The 27068-nt window shown below is 42.4% G+C and overlaps 1 protein-coding gene across 4 annotated transcripts in view; it reads left to right on the top strand.

The window, feature by feature from the left end:
* The window catches only part of nbeab (neurobeachin b), a 185000-nt gene that overhangs the window by 153538 nt on the left and 4394 nt on the right, over positions 1-27068 (top strand). For 2 of the 4 annotated variants that reach the window (XM_027280396.1, XM_027280394.1), the window contains 12 exons: positions 6831-6971; positions 7959-8078; positions 11709-11861; positions 14632-14799; positions 19354-19443; positions 20554-20731; positions 21587-21658; positions 21805-21960; positions 22661-22831; positions 25253-25354; positions 25579-25775; positions 26046-26197. In XM_027280396.1, coding sequence (XP_027136197.1) covers positions 6831-6971; positions 7959-8078; positions 11709-11861; positions 14632-14799; positions 19354-19443; positions 20554-20731; positions 21587-21658; positions 21805-21960; positions 22661-22831; positions 25253-25354; positions 25579-25775; positions 26046-26197 — 1700 coding nt within the window. Of the gene's footprint in view, positions 1-6830; positions 6972-7958; positions 8079-11708; positions 11862-14631; positions 14800-19353; positions 19444-20538; positions 20732-21586; positions 21659-21804; positions 21961-22660; positions 22832-25252; positions 25355-25578; positions 25776-26045; positions 26198-27068 lie in introns of all 4 variants that reach the window. The other 2 variants (XM_027280395.1, XM_027280397.1) reach the window with 1 other exon arrangement.

The raw sequence follows: 27068 nt of genomic DNA, 5'->3' as shown, positions 1-27068 counted from the left end.
TTCAGTGCTGTCAGACACAAACTTGTACAGATTAAATAAAAATAATACAGATTAAGGAAATGTTTTATCACAATTTACAAAGCTAAACACATTTCAGTCTATTCCTATTTTCTTTTTTCAATTTTCCTGTTTTTAATTTGTATTTTATTACATTTTTTTTTCATATGCCATTGAATAATCTCCAATCACCACATGTACTATCATCTGCCACTCCAGAGCTCAGTGAGTTGTAGTGTAATGAAGATAAATTGTCATATCGTTGCTCATAGGTTAATGAGACACACAGCTATAAACTGACGCACGCTGTCGCTGAACAATCGAGGAGGTTTTCTTTCCCACAGATCATAGACATACCTGAGACCTGCTTGTCAATCAAAGGTAACTGCCACTTGATGGACAACATTGTTTAAACTGCAAAAGATCTGCCAAAAAAAATATCCTCACAAACCTACTGCACACACCTACAATTACCTGCTGGTTGGGCACTCAGTCAGCTGTGAACAGCGCTATTGAACACCGCATTGCTTTGCCTCGGGGCCGCAGTTCTGCATATTTGGATGTCAGATACATTCATGCAGTGAAGTGTTTAATTAGATTCTAATGATTATTTCTTGATGGATTGACGAATAGATGATAGATAGGCGGAAGCTGGTAAATCATGTGATGGAAATTCATAAGAAAGAAGCAGATGTGGTGGAACATTGTGCTTCCTTGTGCACTGACTAAAATTTATTACATGTATCCGTTGTAAAATATCATCTCAACAGACAAGCAACACCAAAAAGTGACACAAGTGCATTTCTTAACCTGTGTAGTTTGGTGTTTACATACATTTTCACCTTACTTAAAATGACTAAATTAATGCAGATAATGTTGATTTACTCTTGTAAGCATATTCTGACCGTGCTGTGCTCAGAGAGAGAAACATATTTCATCATCTGTTTCCTTCTCAAAACTTCTGCTGTGGCACTTGAGCTGAGCATCTCTAAGAGAAAAACTCTTAGTAACAAAGACAGAGCCTGGCTGCTGTAAATACCCCCCTCCACACTTTTCTTTCCATAATGGAGCCTTCTTCACCCTCACTTCCTCACTCCAGTCAGCCTCTTTGGGAGCACATCTGCTTTATCTTGAGTCTGAGCAACTTGATTGCATTAGACTGGAGCTGCATGCAGGCCTGCCTCTGACGAGGCAAGCAAAAAACGACTGCGACTTCTCCTGACAGAGCACCATAGCAACATACTGTAATGTAATTTATTTTGAAATATTAAATGCAATATGCGTCTCTTTGGGAGGTAGCTTAGATATAACCAAACAAATGGAGGCACTCTCTGCACACTCGTTCACCACCGGCCATGTTCATCTTTGCATCTTTGGAGTGCAACACCAGAAAATGATCCTGATTGAATCTGAAGCCAAATCTAAGTTTGATCATACTTTGTTTAGTTGTGTTGATGTGTTTCACTGGGTCAGGTGTTATACGAGAAATGAACTCGGATAGGAGCATGTGTGGAACTGTCTGAACCGGTTGTTTTCATAGTCTTATATCAGTGATCACTATGATGTGCAATGCGGGAAAAAGGAAAGCGGTGATTATTCTTTGTTGAATAGAGGTAAGCAAAGCTTGATTTAGGCTTATCAACTGATGTGACTATGACAGGAATAAATGTACTAAAGGACCAGTGAAGTGCTTCTGCTATCGTATCATAAGTGGGTTTTTATTTCTCACTGAATAGTGAATCAATCATATATTCTCTTCATATTTTTGGCTGTCCTTTCATAGTCAAAACAAAAGAATATCAGAAGTAGTTTAAATTCATTTTTTGAAAGTGTTATTTGAGTAGAATTTAAGATTTCAATTTAGTATACACCATAATTATAGACAAGTATAGACATGTACCTGGAAGTAGCCTTTTATTTTTGATTCAACGCCTGAACTCTCTCAAGAGCAACAGTGTGTGAGCTACATTGTGCCAAGCCATCATGTCCTTGTAGCACAGAGTGCATTGTCTAGGCAAACATGCTGAGGAAGTGTAGTGTCTATTTCAAGGCTACCTGTGGTCAGTTCATTACAGTCCCACATGGTTTCTTTTATTGGAGTGTTTGGTCTGTTTTGGTGTCAGACACTGCCTTCATTCTGTGACAATGGGACATCAGGATTTGTTAAGACAGAGAGTCACAGTCAGCACAAAGACTAATGTTGACTTTGGAGCGATTGCAACAAGCTCACTAACCAACACTCAGCACTTTGGTTTAGAACCTCTTGGTTATATACAAATGGTGGACCACAAGCCACCACACCAGCCTTAATTCCCCCTCTGCTTTCATTCATCTGCTTTCCTTATTTTGATATGCATCTGTATGTCTAACCATGTTCACTTTGCATCAGTGCACCTGTACCTGTATCATTTGAGAAATAGCCAGTTGGCCGTCTGACAACTTTACTTAATTTAACTATATTTTGTTTGTTTGTTTGTTTTTTACATTTCAGTCTTTTTGGTTTACATTTGCTGTATGCAAAAGTCCCTATTTGAGCCGGTGTTCAACAATCTGTCAGGTGAAAATTATATACGGCGACAGAAACCTGTGACAAACAACAACTTCTTCAGTGATGCGGGTTAAGCGTATAAGTTTTGCCACGCAGTCGGGATAATTATCCCAGCTCGCCAGCTACACAGGTTTTCTAGAAAACAAAATAAAAACATTCTTACTTCTGCAGTACACTACAAGTCACGTAGGAAATGTCTTATTATATTTATACTTACATAACTGAGTGACTTGGGAACACTCTGAGAACATTTTTCTTCATTTTTCTAACTGCCAAATAGACGAGTGAAAAGGAAATAACTTGTCAGTAAACATGCTGCATTCAAGATGTCTTTGTGGTTAGTTTAGCCTCAGGGAAAGGTACAAAGTTTAGAGAGGAATGCAGTCCAGACCTACTTTCTGTATGTACATGAAGTTTAAAACTTGTAATCTTAGCATATAACACCTCATATAGCACACTTACACCTTCCATAACATACTTGTGCCTACAATAGCATGACTTAGTTTGTTTTCCAGCTTCTTTCTGTTAAAATAGGAAAGCATCCTATTTAGCAATGATTTTGTGAGCTTTGTTTTCTGTGAATTGTTTGCTCATTCCTCTTTTACACTCTTACTATTACCTGCAGCTGTATTTTCCTATATCGTCCGTATCTTTCATATAGTTCTAACCTGCATTAGTTACACTAGCAGTGGTTTTACAGAGTGCAAGACGTCTTGTGGCTCGCACCCCGATCCAGCTGGGCCAAGACGTCACATGCAAGGCTATTATCACCTCATAAATCTATGCAGATCTCAATAAACTTCTCTTTCAGTCGATTCAGTTGTGCTAACACTGATGTGGACTACCATTAAATTTTAAGGAAGAACCAAAAAAAAAAGAAAAGAAAACTGGCCCCATTTTAATTTTGACATAGAGCTTCAGGCATGTGCCACACATGGATATGACCATAATCTTCCAAATGACCAAGAGAGCCAGTCTGTCGTACTGAGGTTGCATACAAAATGTACTCAGCCAAAAGAATAACTGCACATTTTTAATAATGTTCAAGCGTGTGGCTTTACTTTTCGGCATCAGTCTCAGACCGTTTTGAATTGAGGACTTTTATTTTATTCCGTCTGACCTCCGTGCTGCAGCTTTCAGGTAGAGAAGCTGCCATTGATTACATTACCAGTCTCCCTTCCCCCTCTGTGACCGATTCAGTGGTACTGAGTATATTAATATTGACTGCCAATATGCCTCCGAGGCTCTTATATTGGAAGGGGTGATTGAAAAGGCAGAAAGCAATTTATTCACCACTAAATGTATGTTTAATGGGAGTAATTTTGTTGCCTTAAGAACACATGAAAATGAAACAGCCGCCAAAGGGCAAAAAAACCTAGTGATGGTGTCAGTACAATATTGAAATTATTACTGAGGCTGCGGTTAAATAATGAACCACGCTTGCCGAGCTTTGGCCTAACTATGAAATAATTGGATGGATGTCAAATAAATATAGCAGTGATGTTATTTTTTTTTCTTCCTTTTTTATGTCCTCACAATAATTAGGCAGTAGTTCTTCAAATGCAGAACAACGACCGAGAGAGGTTTCATAATTTCTGACATTTTTAGTCTTGATGCTGCATTCATTGCTCTTTTGGCATTTTAGAGAATTCAAGGCTCGCTCGTGTACCTGCTGGTTTGGAGTTTTAAATGTGTTTTCCTCCACGGCTTATTCTGATAAAGGGAAGATGTTAAGGTAGCAAATGTTCAGTACAGATAGATAGAATAATAAAGTGCACACCTGAATAAGAAAATACAATCCGATATAGATTTTTTAAAATAAATGCTAGCTAATTGTGCCCAGTTTTTTCCATTATTTTCAGATGTTGATTCAGTTCTACTGATCACAAAGCTTGTGTGTTACATTATTAGCGCTGTAAGTCCAAGTAACTTCTATCAGCAGTGCCCAGTAACACAGAAGGGCTTTGAACACAGATGGGAGTAGCAGCGCTGAGTAAAGTGTTTGGCTTGGTGGGTGCGTTGGGTGTAAATCAGGTCACCAGGGGTTAATCCACATGGATTACCCACAACGTTTAGCAAGAGACGCTCATATCTCCTCCCTCCATCCTCAACGCGCCGTCCTGCTCACCCACGCCACCGTACCCTTGTAAATTTCAGACAGAAGACAGCACAACAGGAACTTTTTAGGGTTCAGGAGAATAATGGGGTCTGACAGACAAATTCCAGACTAAAGCGCCTTGTCTGCCCTGAACTCTGGCCCAGTCTCTCTGTCGGCCTTCGCCACATGTAGCCTAATGGGGAACTAACAAGACTTTGCAAGTCTATCTCTGTTAATTATCCTCAATTATGTTTTCCCTTGTTCTTTCCCTAACACAAGGGATAGAGAAGCTGATCCTTTAAACTATGCACCCAAGATTTTTTTACTGCAAATCGAAATAGAAGTACTGTAGCTTCACTGTCTGGTTATGGTCTTAAATAAGTTCCAGCAGTGAGTTTGGACCATCACATCACCAAGATTAGTACTGGCAGCAAATCATCTGTGTCATCAGGGGAAAACTGCCTGGTCCACATGTTATTTCTGCATATAGTATGTATATACATCTTGCCACCAAAAGGGTCCTGCAAAAAAGATTTACTATGGCCTATACAAAAACTCTAACTATAATAATGTAGTTTACAATTATGTGGAGCAAGTATTCCCCATAACCTTCTCAAGGCTATCATGTATCCACATGGTCATTAAACATTTGATTTAGATGTCATGCGGTCAGCTTTATCTCTTAGCAGTAAGATTTTCCATTTTGCGACTCGAAACAGATGAACAGATAAAGATTTGTGCAAAAAAAATCGAAAGGCATATCCGTCTTTTGAGACTTTGAGTGTGACTTGTGTGGTTGCCTCACAAGTAAATCAAGTTAAGTACCTTATATGAGTCAGACTATCTTAAATTTAGCACTGATGCTCCATGAAAGATGTAGCAGGAAAGATGTTTTTAATAAACTCTTTGCAGTAATGACTAATTAGATTAGAATCGATTAGAATGAGATTCTTATTGCTTAGGCGTTTGCACATTATACATAGATGGTGACACACAGATCATTTTGGTGAGACTAACTATTGGCTCAACTCGTGTAGTCCTAACCTTACATATAGTATGGCTGTCAATTGTAGTTTCTTTCCAAAAGGGATAACTGGCTTGCAATTATAAGTTTTGCAGAAAATGCCAACAATGTGCACCTCCAATGTTTTAACAAGCCTTCTAATGGAGCAACCACACACAGTGTAGTTTTCACTGACCTGATGACACAGTAAGTGTGTTTCTGTTGAGACGGCAGTAAAGACAGTAGGAGCAAAGAAAAGAGCTCACACCACCTCTTGTAAAGTATTCATGCTGGCTTAGTTACACGTAATATAGAATTTAAAATCTTTGAACTTGTCTATAAATCCTTTCATGGACTTGTCTTTCACTATATTGTTAGTGTGCTGCCAAGACATGTGCCTGGCATATATTTCAGACTATTTCTCAGCGAAGCTTCTGCAGTTTTGAATCCAAACCCAGAACCGTTTAAAGGCAGCAATATCAGTTACTAGAATGTGGCTGTTAGCATTGCTTTAAAGGTCAGTGTGTAAGATTTAGGGGTCTATATTTACAGAATATAGCAGAAATGGTATCTAATAGGCATCACCATGTTTTTATAATAAGTTTATAATCACCTGAAAATAAGAATCATTCAGTTTTTGTTACCTTAAAATGAGCCTTCTGTATCAACAGACCCCTCAGGTCCTGCTCTGCAAAGTCCACCAGAAGTAGGAGACGCAACTACCTTAGATTGTACTAATTCCTACACACTGGTTCTTGAACTTCAAATTGGTTATTACTATATTATTACTATGATTCATTTTTAACTTTTTGTCTATTTTTGAGGATGATTATGGCCATGGTTTCGAACCAGCATGTACTAAGAGGCTTAGTTGTAAAGCACCCAATTTTTTTTTATATTGAATACTGTATTGAAAACCCAGTTCTGTGTATTTTTCATGTGTGACGCAGTGAGAAAGAAACTATCCTTGTTTACAGAACACAAATAAAGCAGTATATTTTGTCAAGATGCAAAGTCAATTCAAATGTCAGAAGTCACAAGCATATGGCTTACAAATAGTACCATATTAAACTATAGGAAACTATTTCTATAGGGTTGCTTTGAGGGGAAACCTTTATTTGACTTGCACAGGCAAACTACTTAATTACAAGAACTGAAGCTCTTCTTTCCTTATTTTTTCCCAGCCTGTTGGTGCTCTGAATCCGAAGCGTGCAGCATTCTACGCTGAACGCTATGAGACTTGGGATGACGACCAGACACCACCTTGTCATTACAACTCACACTACTCCACAGCTGCCTCCGCCCTGCACTGGCTTGTCAGAATAGTGAGTAAAATCACTCCTTCAACCACCTTCACACCCATTATTGTACTGTGTTCAAAATCCCCGAATTAGTCAAGCATCTGAATAGGAATGAAGTCGACCCCACATCCTCCGACAGCTTTTCATTTTTGAGTCTGCATTAGTTGATTGTCACTTGTCAGACTTGATGATGCTGTTACTTTGAGGTCTGTCGGCTTCTGCACAGGAAACGACTCGACATCTCAATTTGATTGGGCCTGAGTTAGACCAATGGCGCTCAGAAAACACATTTCACAGGCCAGTAAACCGGCATATGTGAACTAAATAAAGAGTGGCTGGGTAATGATTTACAGAGGCTGCTGTGACAGGTTTATGTGTTTCAGGCAACCCAGTGAGCGCTGGAGACATGTCCATCAAGGTTACTGAGCACTGTCCTCATTTACTCTGGAAGAGCAGGAAACACACGCGCTCTACCAATCTGCTCCCCAGAATAGAAGGCCCTTGTAACCTTGCACAGCTTCTTTGTGTTGGTGTACATTTGATTTTGAATTCAGTTTATTAATTTCAAAGAGCTTTATGAGGAATTGGTACTGTATTTCTCCTCCTCCCCCATCATTAGTAGAAAGGGTCTGATGAACTGAGGGAGCTCCCTTGACAGCACTTAGATTGGCCTCTGTGGGTTTGTTCCCACAATCCCTTTCTTCCTCTGGTGAGTGATCCATCCGCTCCAACCGGCAATGGCCGGCATCTCAGACTGAGAAAACCAAATTTGAGCCAATTATCATTATGGCTTACTGTACTCAGGAAGAACACTAATTAATTTTCCCTCAGGCTTGGATTCAATGAATGACTGATCTCTGCCGAGATCCCTTAGTCTGCTGCAGAAAAGAATAACAATGAAATATAATACAAATTACTATCCGCATGCATATTAATAAGTTGCATGGTGTTCTGTTGACATCAAGAGGGCGAAATCTGATCTTTGTCATGTCTCATTTTCTTTCTCTGTAGGAGCCCTTCACCACATTCTCCCTTTGTGCCAATAACAACAAATTCGACCACCCTGACCGCACCTTTTCAGGCATCGCCCGCTCTTGGAGAAACTGTCAGAGGGACACATCTGATGTAAAGGTGAGAACCACAACAGAAAGCAAAGTACAATACATTGTTTACATTTATATCTACACCCAGACCTGTGTCCTTAAACAAGTGGAAGATACATCTGTGACTATTATCTGTTATATATATATATTTCTTTTCTTGTTACATACCATCTTTAAGCTGGTGTTATGCACCTGTATGTACTGTCTTATTGTGACAGCGATACTAAATATCAATATCATTTCACAAAAACTATACAGTACGTATAATATCAGTATGGATATATAATATAATCATGCCAAGCCGCTCACTCACTATGCTCCCCTCCTCAGCCAATGCGCCTCAACACCACTGCAAAAATATATACCATTAATTATAAATGCCTCATCCAAACAGAATCACAAAGACCCGTAGTCTACATGAATACCCTAAGCACTTAGAAATGCACATGTGCTTTATCTCATGCAGAAAACAAACTATCTCAGAGGCAGACTGATCTTGTATTTCTGCATGCGAGCACTCATGAGTTTAAACAAAGGCTGTGTCTGAGAGAAAGACAAAGCCCTCCCTCTGCAAATCCACAGAGCAGTTACCGAAAACGCTGAACCCTGCTGATTCGCCTCCATTTTGCCCACCGCATAACACGCAGCAGGAATACGCAGTGACCTCAAAGTGTCATATATTTCTAGCACACTCTGCATCGGGTAGTGTTGCCCCAGGCAATTAATAAAGCATTAATGACAAAAGCTATTTAAAATGTAGTCTTTTATGTACGGACAGGGCTTTTACTCGCCCAGGATCTGGGGGAGAGCAGCCAACAATCTATGTGAGGCAGAGAAAGAATGCTGCAAGCCAGCGAACAGCTGAATAGTCAAACGCCACCCTGTTAACAAATACAGCCTACTTTCGACTACTTGTATGTCTGCATGCATTTGCTTTACACACACACAGACACACACAAGATGGTCACTGATCTATTAGGAGAAACATTGTACAGCGGAGGACAATGCTGGATTACGAACAGCATTTCATAATATATGAGAAGCAGGAAAATATTATGCAAGAGCTTGTTTGGTTGACTTGTGGCGCAATAGAAATAAACTGTACTGTATGAGGGAATGACACAATGATGACTGATTAGATAATTAACATTTGCTGTGGTCCTTGTTTTTTTTTTGCATGCCTTGCAATCCTGCTTATTTCTTTTTATATGTGTAAATACACACTGTATAAAAAGATAAAGGATAGATCTAATCTTGTACAAAATAAATAAAAATGACTGACATCAGAAAGAACGCTGTGCACAGACACCATGTAGCGACTGAGACTGAGCGTAGAGTCCAGTGGGGTTAAGGTCAGCTTCGGCCCAGTACACCGAGCAGACCATCAGGCCGCTGATTAAAAGGCAGCTTGTTTTTACCAGGGTCTCTCCTTCATTAACCCCGGGCCTCCTCCAGCAGTAATGACGACAAGACCGAGGGAGGCTTGAACCCCTGATGGGGATGACCTCCTAAAAGAGCAAGTCAAATGGAAACAATCCTGCGCCGACCAAGCCCTCACCTCCCCGACCACCCCATCATTATTGTGCATCCATACCTCCCATTTATTTCTGTGTGCACACAGTTATCTTAAGCTGGCACAGCCACCATGGGCAGAGAGAAACAGGCTTTTTCTTGGAAGTAGTGGGCACACACACACACACACGCACGCACACACACCTACACACACATACTCTCTTTTACACACACACACACACACAAACTGCCACCATGCTGTCTGAAGGAATCCAGCAGCACTCCACTGGTGACAGATTTTGACGAACATGTCATTAAGGTGACACAGTGTAAAGCAATGGTGGCTTGTGTGATTGACTTGTTAGCCCATTACGATGCTGTTGCAGAATTAATGGCTGCCATGGGAGGGTGGCTTGAAAACAGAGCTGGCAGTTTTAACGGCTTGGCAGTGAGTTACGGCAGGAAGTTTACAAACGAAAAAGTGGAGGGAAAATGCGGTTGTGTGTGTGTGTGTGGTGTGTGTGTGTGTGTGAGACAGAGGGAAATGGAGAGGAATGGCTACTTTACTCCCTTCCCTGTCGTGTGCGGAGGGTGAAATGTGACCAACAGCAGACCAGCAGTGTTATTGGCCTGTACCTTGTCATGCTAACTTGCTCTCTCAAAACCCAGTGATTTATGGGGGCCTAAAGGCTCTGCATGTTATGTATCCCATAGGCAATATAAAACTCCATAGTACCACTGAATCTGACACACGCTGCATTTATAAAACAAGCCTTAAAAAAATGCTGTTATGCCTCCTTCGTTATAAGCTCAGCCAAACAGGACTACGTTCAACTTGTCTTGTGTAGTGTGATTTCTAATGAGGACAGAGCGGAGGATCTGCATTCCTCGTGTGCATCTGCCTCACTCGTCCTTATTTAGCTGTATGAACAGGAGGATAAAAGATCAGAGAATGAAGACAGAACAGTAATTTATGTTGCAAATACCTATAAAGACTTTCTTAAATGACTACATCAGTAGCTCTGCATTTCGAGGCCATTACATATCCAAAACAGCCCATTTTTTCCATCATTAGTATTATTACTATCATGTAACTTCATAATGTTTGCTGTCATGCTGTAGTGTATCACCTAGCTCAAACAAGTGTCCACAAATTGAAGTTCAAAACGCGTAAATGGTTGCAAGAACACATACATGATATGCACATAAGGTCCAGTGTGTAGGATTTAGTTGAATTTGAACGGTGAGGTTGCAGTTTGCAAATAACTGAATACCCCTCACCTCACCAGGCCAAATGTGTAGGAGAACAAATAACGTGAAAGGCTCCATCTCGAGCCAGTGTTTGGTTTGTCCATTCTGGGCTACTGTAGAAGAAGAAGAAGATATACTTTATTTATCCCTCAATGGGGAAATTCTTTTTTCACTCTATTTTTATTTTGACATGCATTTTAACCCAGACACACACATGCAGTACAAGGTACAAGGGCTCATAGACATGCAAACGTGGAGAGAGATGGTGGAGTAGAAACATAGTAGTGTAGTGCTCAAGGTAATGAAACATGAATCTATTTCTGCCATCTTCTGCCAATAGATCCCCAAATCTTTAGACACTGGACCTTTTAATGGGTTAAAAAATGTACAAACTGCCAGTATGGTCATTTAACACAGAGCAATACCTTTAGGAATAGTGCCGTCTCAAAACACGGGTAAATATTAGCTCTCTTCTCTGCTGTATGAATCACACAGACTTTATGTAGGGGCTCCTTTACCATGCTGACTTCCCCTCTACTGCGAGGTCCTGACCTCATCACAAGAGCCAAGAGACCAGGGAGAAAAACCCAGCTCAGTTCCAGTTTCATTTAACACACCTAACACCTCTGCCTGGAATAACTGGACTAGCACCTCTCACCGCCTCCTCATGGCCTGCTGTTTAGTTTGTTTGTGTTACCTTTCCCCTTGAATTCTCACTTCATCCTGGTGGGATACAGAGCCTTTTTTCTCTCTCTATCCTCACACACAGTATGTTATTTCTTTCACTTTCAATTGAATTGTTGGGCGATTATATGGTGAAAACTGTGGGATTATGCGCGGCCTTGTCAGTGAGCTGTAAAACATGGACTTCTCTCTTCCTTTTTTTAAAATACAGGAACTGATTCCTGAGTTCTACTACCTACCCGAGATGTTTGTCAACAGCAACGGCTACCATCTGGGAATGAGGGAGGACAGAACAATGGTCTGTGATGTGGACTTGCCAGCCTGGGCGAAGAAGCCTGAAGACCTTGTTAGGATCAACAGGATGGTAAGGCATAGGATGGTGTCATTACTTTAGCCCAACTTATACTGGTACACATGATCTTTAATCAATCAACCAGATAGAATATAACTAAATCTTCAGACAGAATCAAAACAGTCTCGATTATGATTACAGTAGTGACACAAATATAAACAGAAACTCTTCAAATCATTTGTAATTTATAGCAGACTAGGTATAAACTAAATGTAACTGCTACCACACTAAGACAGATTATGTTGATTACTGTCTCATCAATCATAACAATTATTTTATTCATGTGTATTTATATATTCTTCTGATGCTGTACAGTAAAGACCATCCCTGTACAGTACAGTATATGACACACTGTATTATATCATATCGTAACATGTAAACACTCTAGTGTCATACTAAAAATCTACTATAGCGTCATTTAGATGTACTTGAACTTAAACGGATTATTTACATTTAGCTTTCCTGCCTCCTTCTCAAAGCAGCACATAAATCCATTTCCCACTCTGTAACTTGTAACCTTCCCGCTCATCTGTGTCCCCTTGTCTTATTCATGAAGCGTCTAATATAGTGCACCGCTCAATACTAACACTGTACCCCTGACCCCAGCGATGTCACGAAAGGACAGGACCGAGGGCAAGTTTGCCCTATAGTGTTACCTTCTCTAATGCCGGGCCTCATCACTTTGGCAGCGCACACGGCCCTTTTTCCCTTCCGCATGTGCGCGGACGTCTGCGCGCGTGCGCGTTTAATACAGACAGCCTATCAACATGTGGTCCACAACTCCCAGCAGGTTTCAGGAGACAGAAATGGAGATCCAACCCATCTCTCGCCGTCAGATAAACTCTGTTCTCCCTTTAATCTGGAATCACTTACTGTAAAAACTCAACAGCTATCCTCCCCACTAAACCTAATGAAAGAGAACACAAAAATCCCTGTAAAAACTACATGATGAATGGCCATGCATGCTGACATTCCCCGGCCAGGCCACTCTGTTATTACTCCACATGAAAAGAAGATAATAGAATAAGAATCGAGTTTGCATTTATGTTTTGATTAATATTATATGATCCATAAAGGCTCATGTGAAATGTGATCTTTCACACGTGCGAAAGATGATCTCGCGTGAGGAAAAACATTTCTCATGTCATTTTGATTAAAATCACATATCTGCCAAAACATATTTCTTAGCTTTACAATCCAAACATTATTGTGTAAAATAAAAAACTTTACATCTAAATTGAATCATTTTACAGGTGAAGTTTTAATATCCAATGCAAAAAAAAACATGTTTTTTTATTTTTACAGGTAATGTGTATATAACATCTAACTACAGAGTATGATGGGTACATTTACAGTCTCAGTTTAGAGTACTAAAAATCTTGCCTCCACTTTCTAATTTAATTCAAACCATAGAAACTTTGATAATGCTACTAGGAAGACACAAAGCTTCATACATGTATCCTGAGGTGAGGGGGGCCACAGTGTTTTTGGACCAGAGGTAAAAAGAGGCTGTGGGAAACACATTTGACCTTTTCAGCTGGAGTGACAGAGCTGGGCTTAGTCTTATGGTGGTGACCTTTCCACCATGCTCTACCCATGCTGGCCGGTCGAGCTCCATCAGCCTTGTATACCGGCAGAGTGGGGGGTTGGAGGGGGCGAGGCGGAGGGGAGAGCGAGAGAGAAAGGAGAAGCTGGGAGTTGTTACGTGCATGTCTGCATCTCCAAAACCAGGAGAGAGGATGACAAAAGGATTACAGCGGATATTTTCTCACTGCTGAAGGATGCATGTGTGATGTTGCCTTGCATTGTTACATTCACAGACCAGTGTATTCACATGCCCAGAAAATCATAGTCTTCTGCCTCCATTTTTTTGTCTTCTTTTGTTCTGCTTCCTAGCTAGCCCACACTCTCGCTTCCTCTATTATTTCATTTCTGTCAGTGAATCTCTCTCCCTGCCTCCCCCTCTGTCTCACTCCTTTTTTCCTTCCCTCCTTCTCCCTCTCCCTCCCTCCCTCCCTCCCTCCCTTCCTCCCTCTTCCTCCCACTTCCCATCTTTGCATGTGCCACTTTCAATTGTAGTGATATGCCCTGTGGCAAACTCTGCCTCTGTGTGCTCGAGCAGGCTTTGTTGGTAATGGCTGTTATTCCTGACGCGAGGGGTGGAGTGTAAATTCCTCCAGCAAAGCCTTACACCAGCATGCATGGGAATTATATTGTGCCATATTTTGGAACAATACATCAAACCCCCACTGCAAGGCTTCCATAGGTATATTTATAATAATTATCCGCCCTAAATCTTATCCCAAATCTCTCACCAACACTCCCACAAGAAATCAAGTCTCCTTTTTCACTCTCACAAGTGATTTATCAGCGCTGCTCCTGCAGACGGTTTTACAGTAAATTGGATCCCTGTTAGTATTGAACCGATTTTCTTTGTCTCCATGCAAAGATAGTCGGCCTGTATTTTAAGTGGACAGAGAAATGTGATATGAGAGGCTTGTCCTGAGTTAGCTGATTACATTAAAATGAGGCGATCTTTTTCTTCTGTGATCTCCATGTGCAGTAAAAAGGGTGAAATAGTTTCTTTATATAACTGAAGTTATTTGTCCTTACTAGTTTTGTGATATTTAATGTGAGCTATCTGTGTACAGTAAAGTAGGCTGTGTTTTGTTGTGTTCAATGCCGTGCGTGTGAAGTATAATTTGTGTTGTGTCTTTTGGCCCATGTGCTATGTGCTGCTGGTATGCCTCTCACCTTTACTTGCCCTGTATTCCTCTGACAGGCCCTGGAAAGCGAGTTTGTGTCATGTCAGCTGCATCAGTGGATTGACCTTATTTTCGGCTACAAGCAGCGAGGCCCAGAGGCGGTGCGTGCCCTCAACGTCTTTCACTACCTGACTTACGAGGGCTCTGCCAAGCTGGACAGTATCACTGACCCTTCGCTCAGAGAGGTAAGGCACATACACGCATTGCCATGGAGACAAAGCCCATCCCCCCCCCCTCTCTCTTATTCACCATAGGCACAACTTCCCGTCTCTGTTTGTCCTGGCATGTGCTGGAGCTCTGGGAGCATTCATATCATGCATCTGTCAATCAATTATTGTGTCATGCAAATGTAACCCGTGAGAGAATCGGGCAGAGCTGCTGACTCATCGAGTTCTCTTTGAGATTAACGTCATTTTGTGATGACCCGAGTTATTAATTTCCTCACTCTCAGATAAGCAGTAATCTTTTAATAACTGTCCACATTATTCATAGATCCATCTTAACATCAATTGCGGCGCTCTTTTCTCTCCTGGTACTGAATATACTGTATGTTCCTTCCCATAATCAGATCAATGAATCTGACTGAGCTTCTTTTTGATCAATCAACAGAGGTCACTCAGTCAATAGATGAGGGAGTGAATCCTCTTGTTCTTAACAAATTAATTGAATATCTATTAGCTCGACCGTACCACTTGTGAATAGCTTAATTGCATAGAGGGGAAAGGGGACCAGAGACTGCAGCAGCTGGCATGCTTTGTGGTACTTTCCAGTGTGAGCTTGTCTCTCCCTGTGATATCCACCATCTGCTGTCTGCAAAACAAGTCATTTATATACTGTCACTTCCAGGGGCGCCTTTATTTATCAAGTGACCACTATGCAAATCACCTGCAGAAGATTTGGCCGATCTAATTACCAAACCATATTGTGAAAGGTTTGGTTTTCATCATTTTAAGAAAGGTTTAGGCGGTGCCTTTTTTTTTTATTTTGCATCAGGCTGAGGGGTTTTTAGCTGTCTTGCACCCTACTGTTACCCTGAGAGATGACAGTACTGTTAGTTAGTTAGTCGCACATTAGGACGCCTGCTTCTCAGACTCGCTAATTGTGCCCAGTTGATGCAGTCGCTATTGTGACATGTGATTGTATTTGTGCTGGAGAAAGAAACTGGGCTCAGCTAATTGCAACTGATGTAATGCTGATATGATGAGCACTAATTAAGACAAGCCTTCATACCTTCAGTCATGTTTCTTATTCCAGATGGATTCTTCCTCTCACTGTAACATAAAGTGGCGCCTTGATATATAAACCCCATAATCGAGCTGTCCACAAAATGCATCATGAACAAACCTCTGAAACATTAAAGTGTAATTACTTGATTTCCTTGCATATACACGTTAATATAAACTAAAAATGTAGTGTAGAGTAAATGTAATGTAATGTATTAAATGTTATGTATCAAGTGTTTTACTTTACCAAGTATTTCTCTAGGCCCGGTGTGATTACACCAGTTTTACTGTATTCTGATGCTCTGCTGTGAAATGATTTAATTTATTTCCTGCACAGTCTGTGGTAACGTTATGATAATTTTGTAGGTGAGTTCCAGCAGGATTTATCCTGCCATTATTACCATTACCACTTTTCCTGTCTCACACAGGCCAGTTTGTGAGCTTGACTTGTCTGACTCATTGAGGTGCAGCCATGGAAAAGAGCCCAATGAATGTCTTGCTAAGACCTGCTGAAATGTGACGATTGACTCCGGGGTATTGATTCATTCTGAGGCCTGACAGGTGAAACCGCCGAAGTGCAGCATTAGTCACAACAATTAAGGCATTTGAAATGTCAGGAAATTAGAGGTCATGAGAGATAATTTCCGTCCGCGTGTCAGATGGAAATGATGACACTCTCTGACATGCTGCCGGGCCTCTGGTTGAGGGCACGGTGACAGCTCTACTGGGCACACTGCCGGAACAGCAGTCCTTCGTTGTGATGCTCCTCCTGACAGCCTTCTCTTATGGAAAAACATGACAGCAACCCCTTGATTCAGACCCTGCTGTGTCACTCAGAAGTAAACAGACAAATTATTCATCAGTGGAACTCTATGCCTCCTCAGCTGCCAGTGCCCCTCCCGCCCCACTCTGAATCGACAAAGACAACAAAGTGTGCTGCGGCTAGCCGGCGAAGAGCTTTGAAGCGGCTGACATACTTTAAATTGATTTCACCTTGATATTACCATCGGGATGTTGAAATGCTTGACCTTAATGACGAGAAACTCCCTTCATATGTATCACGTAGCATTTAGGATCCAGTGTGCATTATCACTGAGGATAGCTGCATTAGAGACAACCACCTACTGGTGAACACATTGTTTGAGACTCTCACATACAGTAGTGCTCATGTCAACTCTCAAGCTGTCGCTCAAGAAACACCCGCAGGGTAATTCTTTGTTAGCGCAGTACTTAAGGATTAAAAGAAGTCCAGATAAGCTTACCTTAAACAAATTTCCACCGGCATGTAAAGAATGGGCTGCAGTGCAGTCACATGAGAACACAATTACATTAATAGTTTGTGTATGTGTATTTGCATGTGCCTGGATTAGTTTTTTATAATCTGTTTATACTATTTAAAAGCCAGAAGTACTTAATGAAAGCAATTTGCTTCAAATCTGCTGATCTGTCAGAAGGTGAAAGGTGTAGCAGCTTCATATTTGTAGTTGCCACCGCTGATCTCAGGTGTCGTGACTCAGCATGATCCCACGCTGCTTAGCAGGTCACTACAAGGCCGTGTTTGCATTCTGTCTGACAGAACTGTTGTGTTGCTGCATTGCATGAGTGCACTGGAGGATGCTGTTCGGGGATCATCATCCACAGAGTCTCTCTCTCTGTCACCAGTTTGGGGACCAGGCAGCAGATAGATAGGGAGAGAGAGAGAGAGAGTTGCAGCCACTCACCTCTGAAGCCTTCAGCTCACGCCAAAATCAGATGCGAACAAAGTCAGACAGACAGACATGTAGACACAGCGTGTTATGATGGATGTTAGGTGCTCACCCAAGCAAGGCGATTGTTGCTGGGAGGGAAGATCATCCAGATGGCTTTGGCAATAAGTGTCACTTATCAGCCAAAAAGCAGAGCCTGAAGTGACTTAAACTAATGAACTGCCTGTTAAGTGCTCTCCATCTCAGACTAAGATAAAGATAAGTTTCTGACGTACCTCTGAGAGGATTAGTGTTGAAGCACCTGAGAGATATTGGCATGTTTTGATCATCTGGTTGAGGAACATGTTCTTGGGTTAACCTTCAGCGAGCCCCTATCCCCCTGTCACACACACACAAAAACACAAACACATACAGACTAATCCCTCCCCGTTGCACTCTGGGAGTAATTGTTGGGCGTCAAGGTTGTCTACGACTACCAAAACGGGACATGCAGCAGCCCAGTTTCCTTGGTAATAGAATCATCACAAGAAATATGGTGATGTTTTCCACATGGCCCTTCTCAGCCTTTCTGATCTTTGTATCGAATTTCTTTATTTGAACAGACATTGTGACCCTCACCCCAAGCCTAACCTTAAATAGCCATAATGTCAGTTGCTTATTGCTTGACAGACTGTGCTGTAAAGAAACACTGACTAACACTTAATGGTTGCCAAATGTGCTCCCCAACTCACATGAAACTTTCACTGCTGTGTGACAGCGCTCAACTGTGTGTGGACAGCGCCTTTTTTGGTGCTGTGCAAGATAGGAAGTGACCAGGGGGTGTTTTTTTTGTGGGGAGGGGGGGCTGCTTGGCTTGCAGGTAGCCTGTCCTAATTCAGTATCACCTCCAAACTTCCATTGCCACATGTCCCTCCGTGGCATGTGCTGCCCAATAGGTCCTTTTGATAGTGAGTGGTGTGTACAGGCGGAGGAAAATGAGGGCTAGTCACCCAGGCAGTCAGAACGACGGGCGTAGGGCTGAGCGATGTATGTTCCATTGTGCACAGTGGCATTGACGGACGTCTACAAGCTCCCCTCTGATGGTGGAAGTGGCTCCAGTCACATCAATCACTCCTACTGTGGAGTGCCCCACTTTCAGTCAAGCTCAGCAGCTCTTACTGCTTGTTTTTTCCACTCACTCACTGGAGGCAAAGGAGATGTTTTGTCTGTTTAAATGGGAAAGATATTTTCTAATAATAGTAAAATACTCTGGCCTTTTTTTTTTCATCTGCACAGGGTGTGACTTGTGCTGTTTTTAGTTCTTCCTCAGTCACAAGCGTCCAGACTCGTAGTTTATAAATCACCCATCATCAAGGTACCCTTTGCCAAATCACCCTGGTGTGCTTGTGTGATTTTCTGCCTCTGTTTCATACATGCTTTTTTTTCCCTTTGTTTCAAGCACAATAACATCTAAAAGCGGCCCGGCCTGCTGCAGTCCTAGCTGGATGTCACTCCAGGTTAACGTTTATGCAGTGGGGGCCCCTGCGCCTGGAAATGGGAATGGTTAACTGAAGCATGTTAATAGGAAAAGGCTTGTCTCTTCCATACTAACACTTGGATGACTCTGCAGGCCGAGGGGGGAAGGGGGAGCACCCAGGCGGATTGGGAGTGCTCCCCTTTCCCTTTACCTCCCCCCTTCCTCAGAGGCACGGCTGAGTTAGGATTTGCTTGCATTGTCAAGTAACGCATTGACCCATCACTTTGATGCATATTGATTGTGACAGCCTCTCTCTCTCTCTCTCTCTCCTTCTCCCCTCTCTCTCTCCCGCAGGCCACAGAGGCGCAGATCCAGAGCTTTGGACAGACGCCATCTCAGTTGCTTATTGAGCCACATCCTCCACGCAGCTCCGCCATGCACCTGGTGAGAGCAACGAGCATGCTGGGAAAATTCCCTACACCTTTGGTAGTGGTACTGGTGGTGGTGTGAGTGCGTGTGTGTGTGCGTGTGTGTGCGAGTGTGTGAGTCTGGGTGGTGTGTGTTTGTAGGTAGACACAAGATTAAGATAGATGTTCCCTGATTTTTTTCATGTCAATATATTTCCTTCAATCCGCTCTTTTAAAACAAAAGATAAATATTTCAGAAAGCTCACCTCATGTAGGTCACGGAGCCGCAATATAACAACACATTTTCAGCTCTAGTTTCCTGCACTGTTTTATAGCTATTACTGCCAACTAGCAGTGTGGTGTAAAGGGAAGAGTGCTCCCTACTGGCCTAGTAGCTCCCCACTTTCAGCTGTAAGCTGCTCTTCCCTGTCTAATCCATGTAATAGCCAGCCTAGCCCTCATTATCCCCACATGGCTCCCTCCCTGTTTCTCTCTCCCTACAAGAAACGTGGTAAGGCAGATCCCTTTGAGACCTTTTAGTTAAATTTTTCCACTTTTGCAACAGATGTGAATGTTTTCATCCACTTCTGTCAAAAGTCTGTAAAATTGGGGATAAGATGAGAGATGAAACTGGTCCAAAACTCACAGAATATTGTCAGGATCACTGTCTCGCATGTAGTTTTAAACCCGGGTTGTTAAAGGTTGAGCTGAATTTTACAGTGAGCACGTCTTCTGAAATGTCTTTCTATGCTTCTTCTGTGTGGACCGAACTGAATCTCTCTGATACATGTGTATCATTTATACATCATCTCATGTGTACAGCCTACTTCATTCCAGTTTCCCATGTCTTACCCTTGTCTGATCAGTCCCCTCATCTGACTACACTGTCCTGAGGGGGCAACGCATGAAGCTCTCCTCTGTGTCTAAACCTAGTTTTTCCTCCAACCTCCACACTAATTGCCTCTTTCCATTCTTTTTCTCCCATCTTTTCATTACTCCTCTTTTCATCTCCTCCATCCCCTACCTTCCTGCACCTTCCCCTTCCTCTTCCTGTGCCTCTGTCCTCCCTCCTTCTCCCACCGTTACATCCCTCCATCCTTCCCCACACTCCTTTCTCTCTTCTACTCAATAGTGTTTCCTTCCACAGAGTCCTCTAATGTTCAAGGACCAGATGCAACAGGATGTCATCATGGTGCTGAAGTTTCCATCCAATTCGCCGGTAACACATGTGGCCGCCAACACCCTGCCCCATCTCACCATACCTGCTGTGGTCACCGTCACCTGCAGCCGCCTATTTGCCGTCAACCGATGGCACAACACCGTCGGTGAGTGAAGCCCAATGCACATGGCAGGTGATATGTTCAAACATACACATGTGCCCTTGTAAAAAAAAAAACTGTGCCACACGTGATACCTACCACAGCAGTGGCCCTGTAAAATCACTTCATCACCATCACACATAAACCTGCCCACCGCTCATAATAGAGCTGTAGCCAGCTGTCTGTGTGAGAGGCTAGCACCTCCTAGGTAAGCTGACCATGAGTGTTTCCACATGTTTCTTTTCAGACATGTGTGAACAACATTACCCACAGAGCCCCTCCCTGAGAATCAGCCTCACCTCTGGGTCAGAGGGCCAAAGCAATGGTTACTAGGAAATTAGGCCGCAACTGCACCACATTCTCCTCACACGTCCCCATCTGTCACCGTAGAAACACACTGAGCGCAGGACCAAAGAGTCCGCACTGTGTGGCTGTTCTGGTTGCTCCCCACACTAATGAACACAGCTGCAGCACCCTTGCCATCCTGTCGGAGAGGAGGGAAATGTGGTTTGGCTTTTCAGAATAATGATGATAATAAGGCCTCAATATTTTCAGGCATGTTGGTGTTTCAAAAAACTGGCTCCAGATACAGATTGCATGGATAAAATGTCTCCATTCAGTCTGACACTGAAAAAAAAAAAAAAAAAAAAAAAAAAAAACCCTGGTGAGACAGATGGAAATCTTTGTCATAGACCTCCAATACTTCCATCTACTGGAAGAGTTTCTGAATTAACTTTGGCTCTGAAAAGGGAACAGGTGTGTGGGTGCGTCCATGTGTGTGTATGTATGTAAGAATGTACATGTGCAGAGGTTAGAAATAGCATGATTCATTTCCTTATGTATATATATGCCTGAATCCAGGTCTCCGGGGAGCACCGGGCTACTCTCTGGAGCAGGCCCATCACCTACCTATAGAGATGGATTCTCTGGTTGGTGAGTAAACTTTAAAAAAATAATAATAATAAACCTTTTTTAGCCATAAGGATCTTAATTAATAACTTAAACATTTCTTGTAACACCTCAGGTTTTGATCTGCGTTGTTTTTCTTATCTTCTTTTCTTTTCTTTTTTTTTCCACAGCCAACAATACTGGAAGCAACAAGCGTCAGATCACAGACCTAGTGGACCAGAGCATCCAAATCACCACACACTGTTTCGTGGTGACAGCTGACAACCGCTACATACTGGTGTGTGGCTTCTGGGACAAGAGCTTTCGTGTGTACTCCTCCGAGACAGGTAGGTTGCAGTGTAAACTCTATTTCCTATAGCGGTGTGCACTGATGTGTGGAGGACTGAGCACTATGATGGGAATAATACAGTATTGTCGCTGCTCTGTCCTGACAAGCCTTGTAGAAAAATGGATGACTATACTATAACACTGCAATTCATTTTTTTTCCCATTTTCTTTCCATTGATGATAATTATATGGATGCAAGATGATAATGTTGCTGTTTCGTTATATAAATGAATATCACTGCAGTTTGACGAGCATTATTTATGTCACTGGTTCCTAAATTGGGGGTCAGGACCTCCCCAAGGGGTTACAAGATGACTCTGAGGGGTCACAAGAGGATTAAAGAGATCTAAAAATCTATTGTGTTTATTTTTTCTTTTTCTTACTAGGTACTTCTGACCTCTAAAGTTTTCCAGAAAGAACAAACCAAGAGAGAAAAATCACTCTTGTGGGTTGAACTGCTCAACTCGGTCCAAGGCCATAATCTGTAATGAGAGGTCACAAGCAGACATTGTTTAATTTGAAGAGTTCACAACAAAAAAAGTCTGGGAACCACTGATTTAAGTATATTGGACATATTTTTTTTGCACTGTTTTATACAAAACTGTCTTAACTATGGGGTTTTTTGTAAACACAGTTGGTTTAGTTTCAGAAACTTCTGCCAACAACACTGAAACATTGTACTGCACATATTGTCTTTAGGAAAGCTGACCCAGATAGTTTTTGGTCACTGGGATGTGGTGACGTGTCTGGCCCGATCAGAGTCTTACATTGGAGGAGACTGCTACATCGTCTCCGGGTCCAGGGATGCAACACTTCTGCTGTGGTATTGGAGTGGACGGCACCATATTATTGGCGACAACCCCAATAACAGTGAGTATACATGTTCACACACACACACACACTTACATAGTATACAGCAGCATTACCCCCATGCCAAGTTCAAGAAAACTTGTGCAGGAGTTTAAAAAAGTGATATAGTAACTGTGAGTCTTTGATCAATGCTGAAAAAAGGCTGTCTACGCGAGCAATCAAATAACGTGGAGAGACAGGGAGACAATAATTTATCTGCGCTGTAAATGTGATATATTAGTATGATCCATCGTACTGAGCTGTTCTGCTTTCAAGTAGAGGACTCCAGATGTCTTGGCATTCAGAAATTGTAGACCCCAGTGTGTGATTTCTGCTGCTCAGTTCATTTAGTTGCTCATTCTCGCTGATTGTCTGTGTTCAAAACAATCCATCAAGATAGTGGAAGCAGCACTGTACAAGCAAAGGGCGCCATATATGGTGTGGAATCGAAACACCGAAGATGAGAAAGAGAGGGTGTTTTTTTATTTTATATCTGGATGACAATACGATGTGTGTTCGCACGGGAGAATCTTGTGTTTCCAATTGTCACAGATTCTCGTAGCTCCAGATTAGTCGCGAGTGTTCTCTAATTAACTTCACTGAGGCTCCGACAGTTAATTAAGAATTTCAGCTTGGTTGCCTCCAATTAGCAAGGGGCAATAGCACTTGTGTTACTGCATCAGGAAAAAACAGTATTCCCCTGATATTCATGCTACTTGTGCTTACAATGCATCTTCAACGGACAAAAAGAGAAAAGGAAGCCACGCAGCTCATCTCCAAAACAACAGAAGGCAGAATGTGTTTCAACTCAATCAAATCATTTCCAGTCTCTTATCAATATCCCATCAGTATATCACAACGTCGAGACAAAATGGAGGCAGCGGATAATAATCTAACTAGTTTCAAGAATGCAGAGAATGCTAGAGGCGTGGGAACGTGGAGAGCAGGGACAGCGCAGTGGAAAATGACTCAGAATCAGCTAAAAACTTTGCACGCTGTATGTTTGACACAGCACTATACAAATCTCTGCAGCCAGCCAATATCAGTCATGTTCAAAAATAGATGACAGGCATTTGCAAGGACCCTCAGGGATAAACCACCACCTCCTTTTTCATATCTTCACACCTGAAGTCCTCTTTACTCTCTTTACTTATTGGCTCATTCCTTCCACAAGGCTCACTCTGGTGATTTCACGCCTATTATAATTTCTATAATGCTGGTTGAATCATGTGTGAATATGTAGCAGCAGCCCTCTGGATCACTGCTCCCTCGTCCCGCAGATGTGGCGTGGCCAAGAAATTGATTTCACCCGCGCCCCAAAAGGCTGCATGTGTCTTAAATGTGTAATAATTAAAATAACTTCCAGCTCAATCACAAGCCCTGCCTCTCAGACTCGGCCCATCACACCGGTGCAAAGGGATATTTGCACCGGGTAATTGTGGTGGCTGACTTCGGCTCGTCCCAAGGGCTAGGAGAGGGTGGGGGGTATGCAGTGCAGGCTGATTGAATCTTTTGTCGGGTAGGTGAGCTGCACAAGGTCCCTTTTTCCCCCCGGAGGCTTTTTCTGACACTTGTCCTATTCAGACCCCCCTCAACAGTGGGTGCTGGGGCTGACAGCACTGCTCAGGTCCTGGTCTCTAAGGGACTGTGCTGCATCGATCACAGTCCAGCTCACTGACTGGACCGCTACAGCTGCAGAGGCGATATGCCAAACTGGAGGTGGAGATGATGGGGGGAGGAGGAGTGGATAAGAGAGGAGAAGAAAAGGTCTGACACATGTCCACATCATCTATCAGGTCTTATATTGTCATCTAGGTGGATAGAGAAACTTTCACTGAATTGGCCTAACTTTGGGCCATGAGGATAGCAGCAGCCACATACTGTATATATAATATATGGTGTTAGTCTGAGTTGGACATCACTGGTCTCACTAGGCTGAAAGGTTGTGAAGGGCCCACATAATGAATATATACATGTGTGTATATATAAAGTAAGTATGATTCAGTTAAATCAAAATAAAGTTTTACACATTATTGGTGATCAGTGCATTTAAGACAGACCCCATTCTGGCAGCACGCGAGGTCGGCTCCACTTGCCGTGAAACTCCCCTCACTAACCTCTCCCCTGGCCATCATCAATCATGTGACACGCGGGATGAAACCTCGGCCTGCTCGGCTGCCATCAGTGGGCATCCCTGCATTTACATGACAATTCATAGGGACCTCCCTGCTAGCAGATGTGTCACAGTTGTTGTGCTTGTGTTCATATAATATTATTGCCTGATGACGGTGAGGACCGTTGCACAGAAATCCCAAATCACGAATACATTTTGTACATTTAGATTACAGGTCAGTATGCTATAGGCATACAGATTGTTTATTTAGGTCAGACAATAGATGTATTCACTTTTTTTTTGTATTTTTGTATTGTGTCCTCTTTTAGGTGACTACCCAGCACCACGAGCAGTTCTGACGGGTCATGACCAGGAAGTTGTGTGTGTCTCAGTCTGTGCAGAGCTGGGCCTGGTCATCAGCGGAGCCAAAGGTCAGTGTATTTTATTTGTAATATATCCATTTCATGTCACTATCATCAGAGGGAAAAGAAGAAGTCAGGGATACTCATGGTTTGAGCTAGATATGGAAGCAAATCTCACAGAAAACCAGAAATCTATCTCCGCTCTGTATTATCAAAATAAAATTGTCTGATTTTACAAAGACAGAATAATAGATTTTTTTTGCTGATGCTTGCTGTATGTATCGCTTCAACAGAGGGTCCATGTCTGGTCCACACCATCACAGGGGACCTATTACGGGCTCTGGAGGGGCCAGACCACTATCTGTGCCCACGGCTCATCTCCGTGTCCAGCGAGGGCCACTGCATTATCTACTATGAGAGAGGGCGCTTCTGCAACTTCAGCATTAATGGCAAACTGCTGGCACAGATGGAGGTCAATGATTCCACCAGGGTAAGAGGACAGTGTACTCCATGAGAGATGAAGCTGTGAAGATTTGTAGCTGCACACTCCTAAATATATAAGCTTTGATTTAAAAAGGTCATTTTGCAGAAATATTGCATAATAAGTCAGTTACTGGTGTTTTACATGCATAATTGTATGTATAATTAATTAAATAGATCTTAAATTTGTACAGCACATTGCTGCTTTGTCTCATTCTCATACTGTTCATCAACTATTGCAATTCTTTTGTCTTTGACATCTTCTCCTCTGTCCCTGTAGGCTATCCTCCTGAGCAGTGACGGCCACAACCTGGTCACAGGCGGGGATAATGGTGTGGTGGAGGTGTGGCAGGCATGTGACTTCAAACAGCTCTACATCTACCCTGGTTGTGATGCTGGCGTTCGAGCCATGGACCTATCACATGATCAGAGGTCAGAGCACTTTATGGTTGCAATTTTAAAAAGCCACATGGAAAAGAGACAAAGCATGCAGAAAATTATTTTATTATTAAAGTTTCCTACTCATCATATACAGGTACATTTAATATAAGGAAACAATCACAAAGGAGATACAGATAAATATTTAGTGCATGATGAGACAAAGACGTTGTGGTCTGTGCTTGGCTTTACAGAATCATCGTGTGGGCTTTTGTTCTCTGTGTGCAAGTGTTGGCTCCCTTAGCGAATCCATGCATGTCTGTGTGCGTGCACATGTAAATGTTCCCTCATCTTCAGTACAGTACGGTCTGTGTGGGCTGAGGTAAAAAGCCTTGCGTTGCCTGTGTTTCATGGTTGTCACTGTGCGTTTTAGTTAGGGGCACATCCACCGTCCTTTTAAAAATAGAACCTACAGTTGCCATAGAAACAAAAATTACTGTGATATACCATCTTTCTACGAACACGCTTATTTTGGATAAATAGGCGATGTCTACTGCAAAAGTCATTCGGCAGGTCAGCGGCATGTTTTCCCCCTCATCCTTTTGCATTCTGTAAGATTCGTCAGGAGTCATATAATGGGTGCCTGGATGGCGGCGACAGGGTTCGCTCTGAGGCCATAAGCCTGACGTCATCATGTGACCCTGAAAGTCAAGAGAGGTTAGGAAAGTCTGAACATTCAGGCTGCACTTCACAGCCACAGGCCAAATCCCCTGAAACACTTACAGTCTAGCACAAAACAAAAGGTCCAGTTTTTAAGCAAAGTAACTAGCATCGTGACTAACTGCACAACCTGCAGAGGACGGTCAGACAGAGGGTGAAATCTGTAATAGATATTTACTGTAAACTAAATATCACAAGGATAAGC

This window comes from Larimichthys crocea, chromosome VII (assembly GCF_000972845.2).
Source record: "Larimichthys crocea isolate SSNF chromosome VII, L_crocea_2.0, whole genome shotgun sequence".
In the NCBI taxonomy this organism is placed as follows: domain Eukaryota; kingdom Metazoa; phylum Chordata; class Actinopteri; family Sciaenidae; genus Larimichthys; species Larimichthys crocea.
Note: the sequence above shows the minus strand (reverse complement) of the source record. Positions and strands in the feature narration are given on the sequence as shown.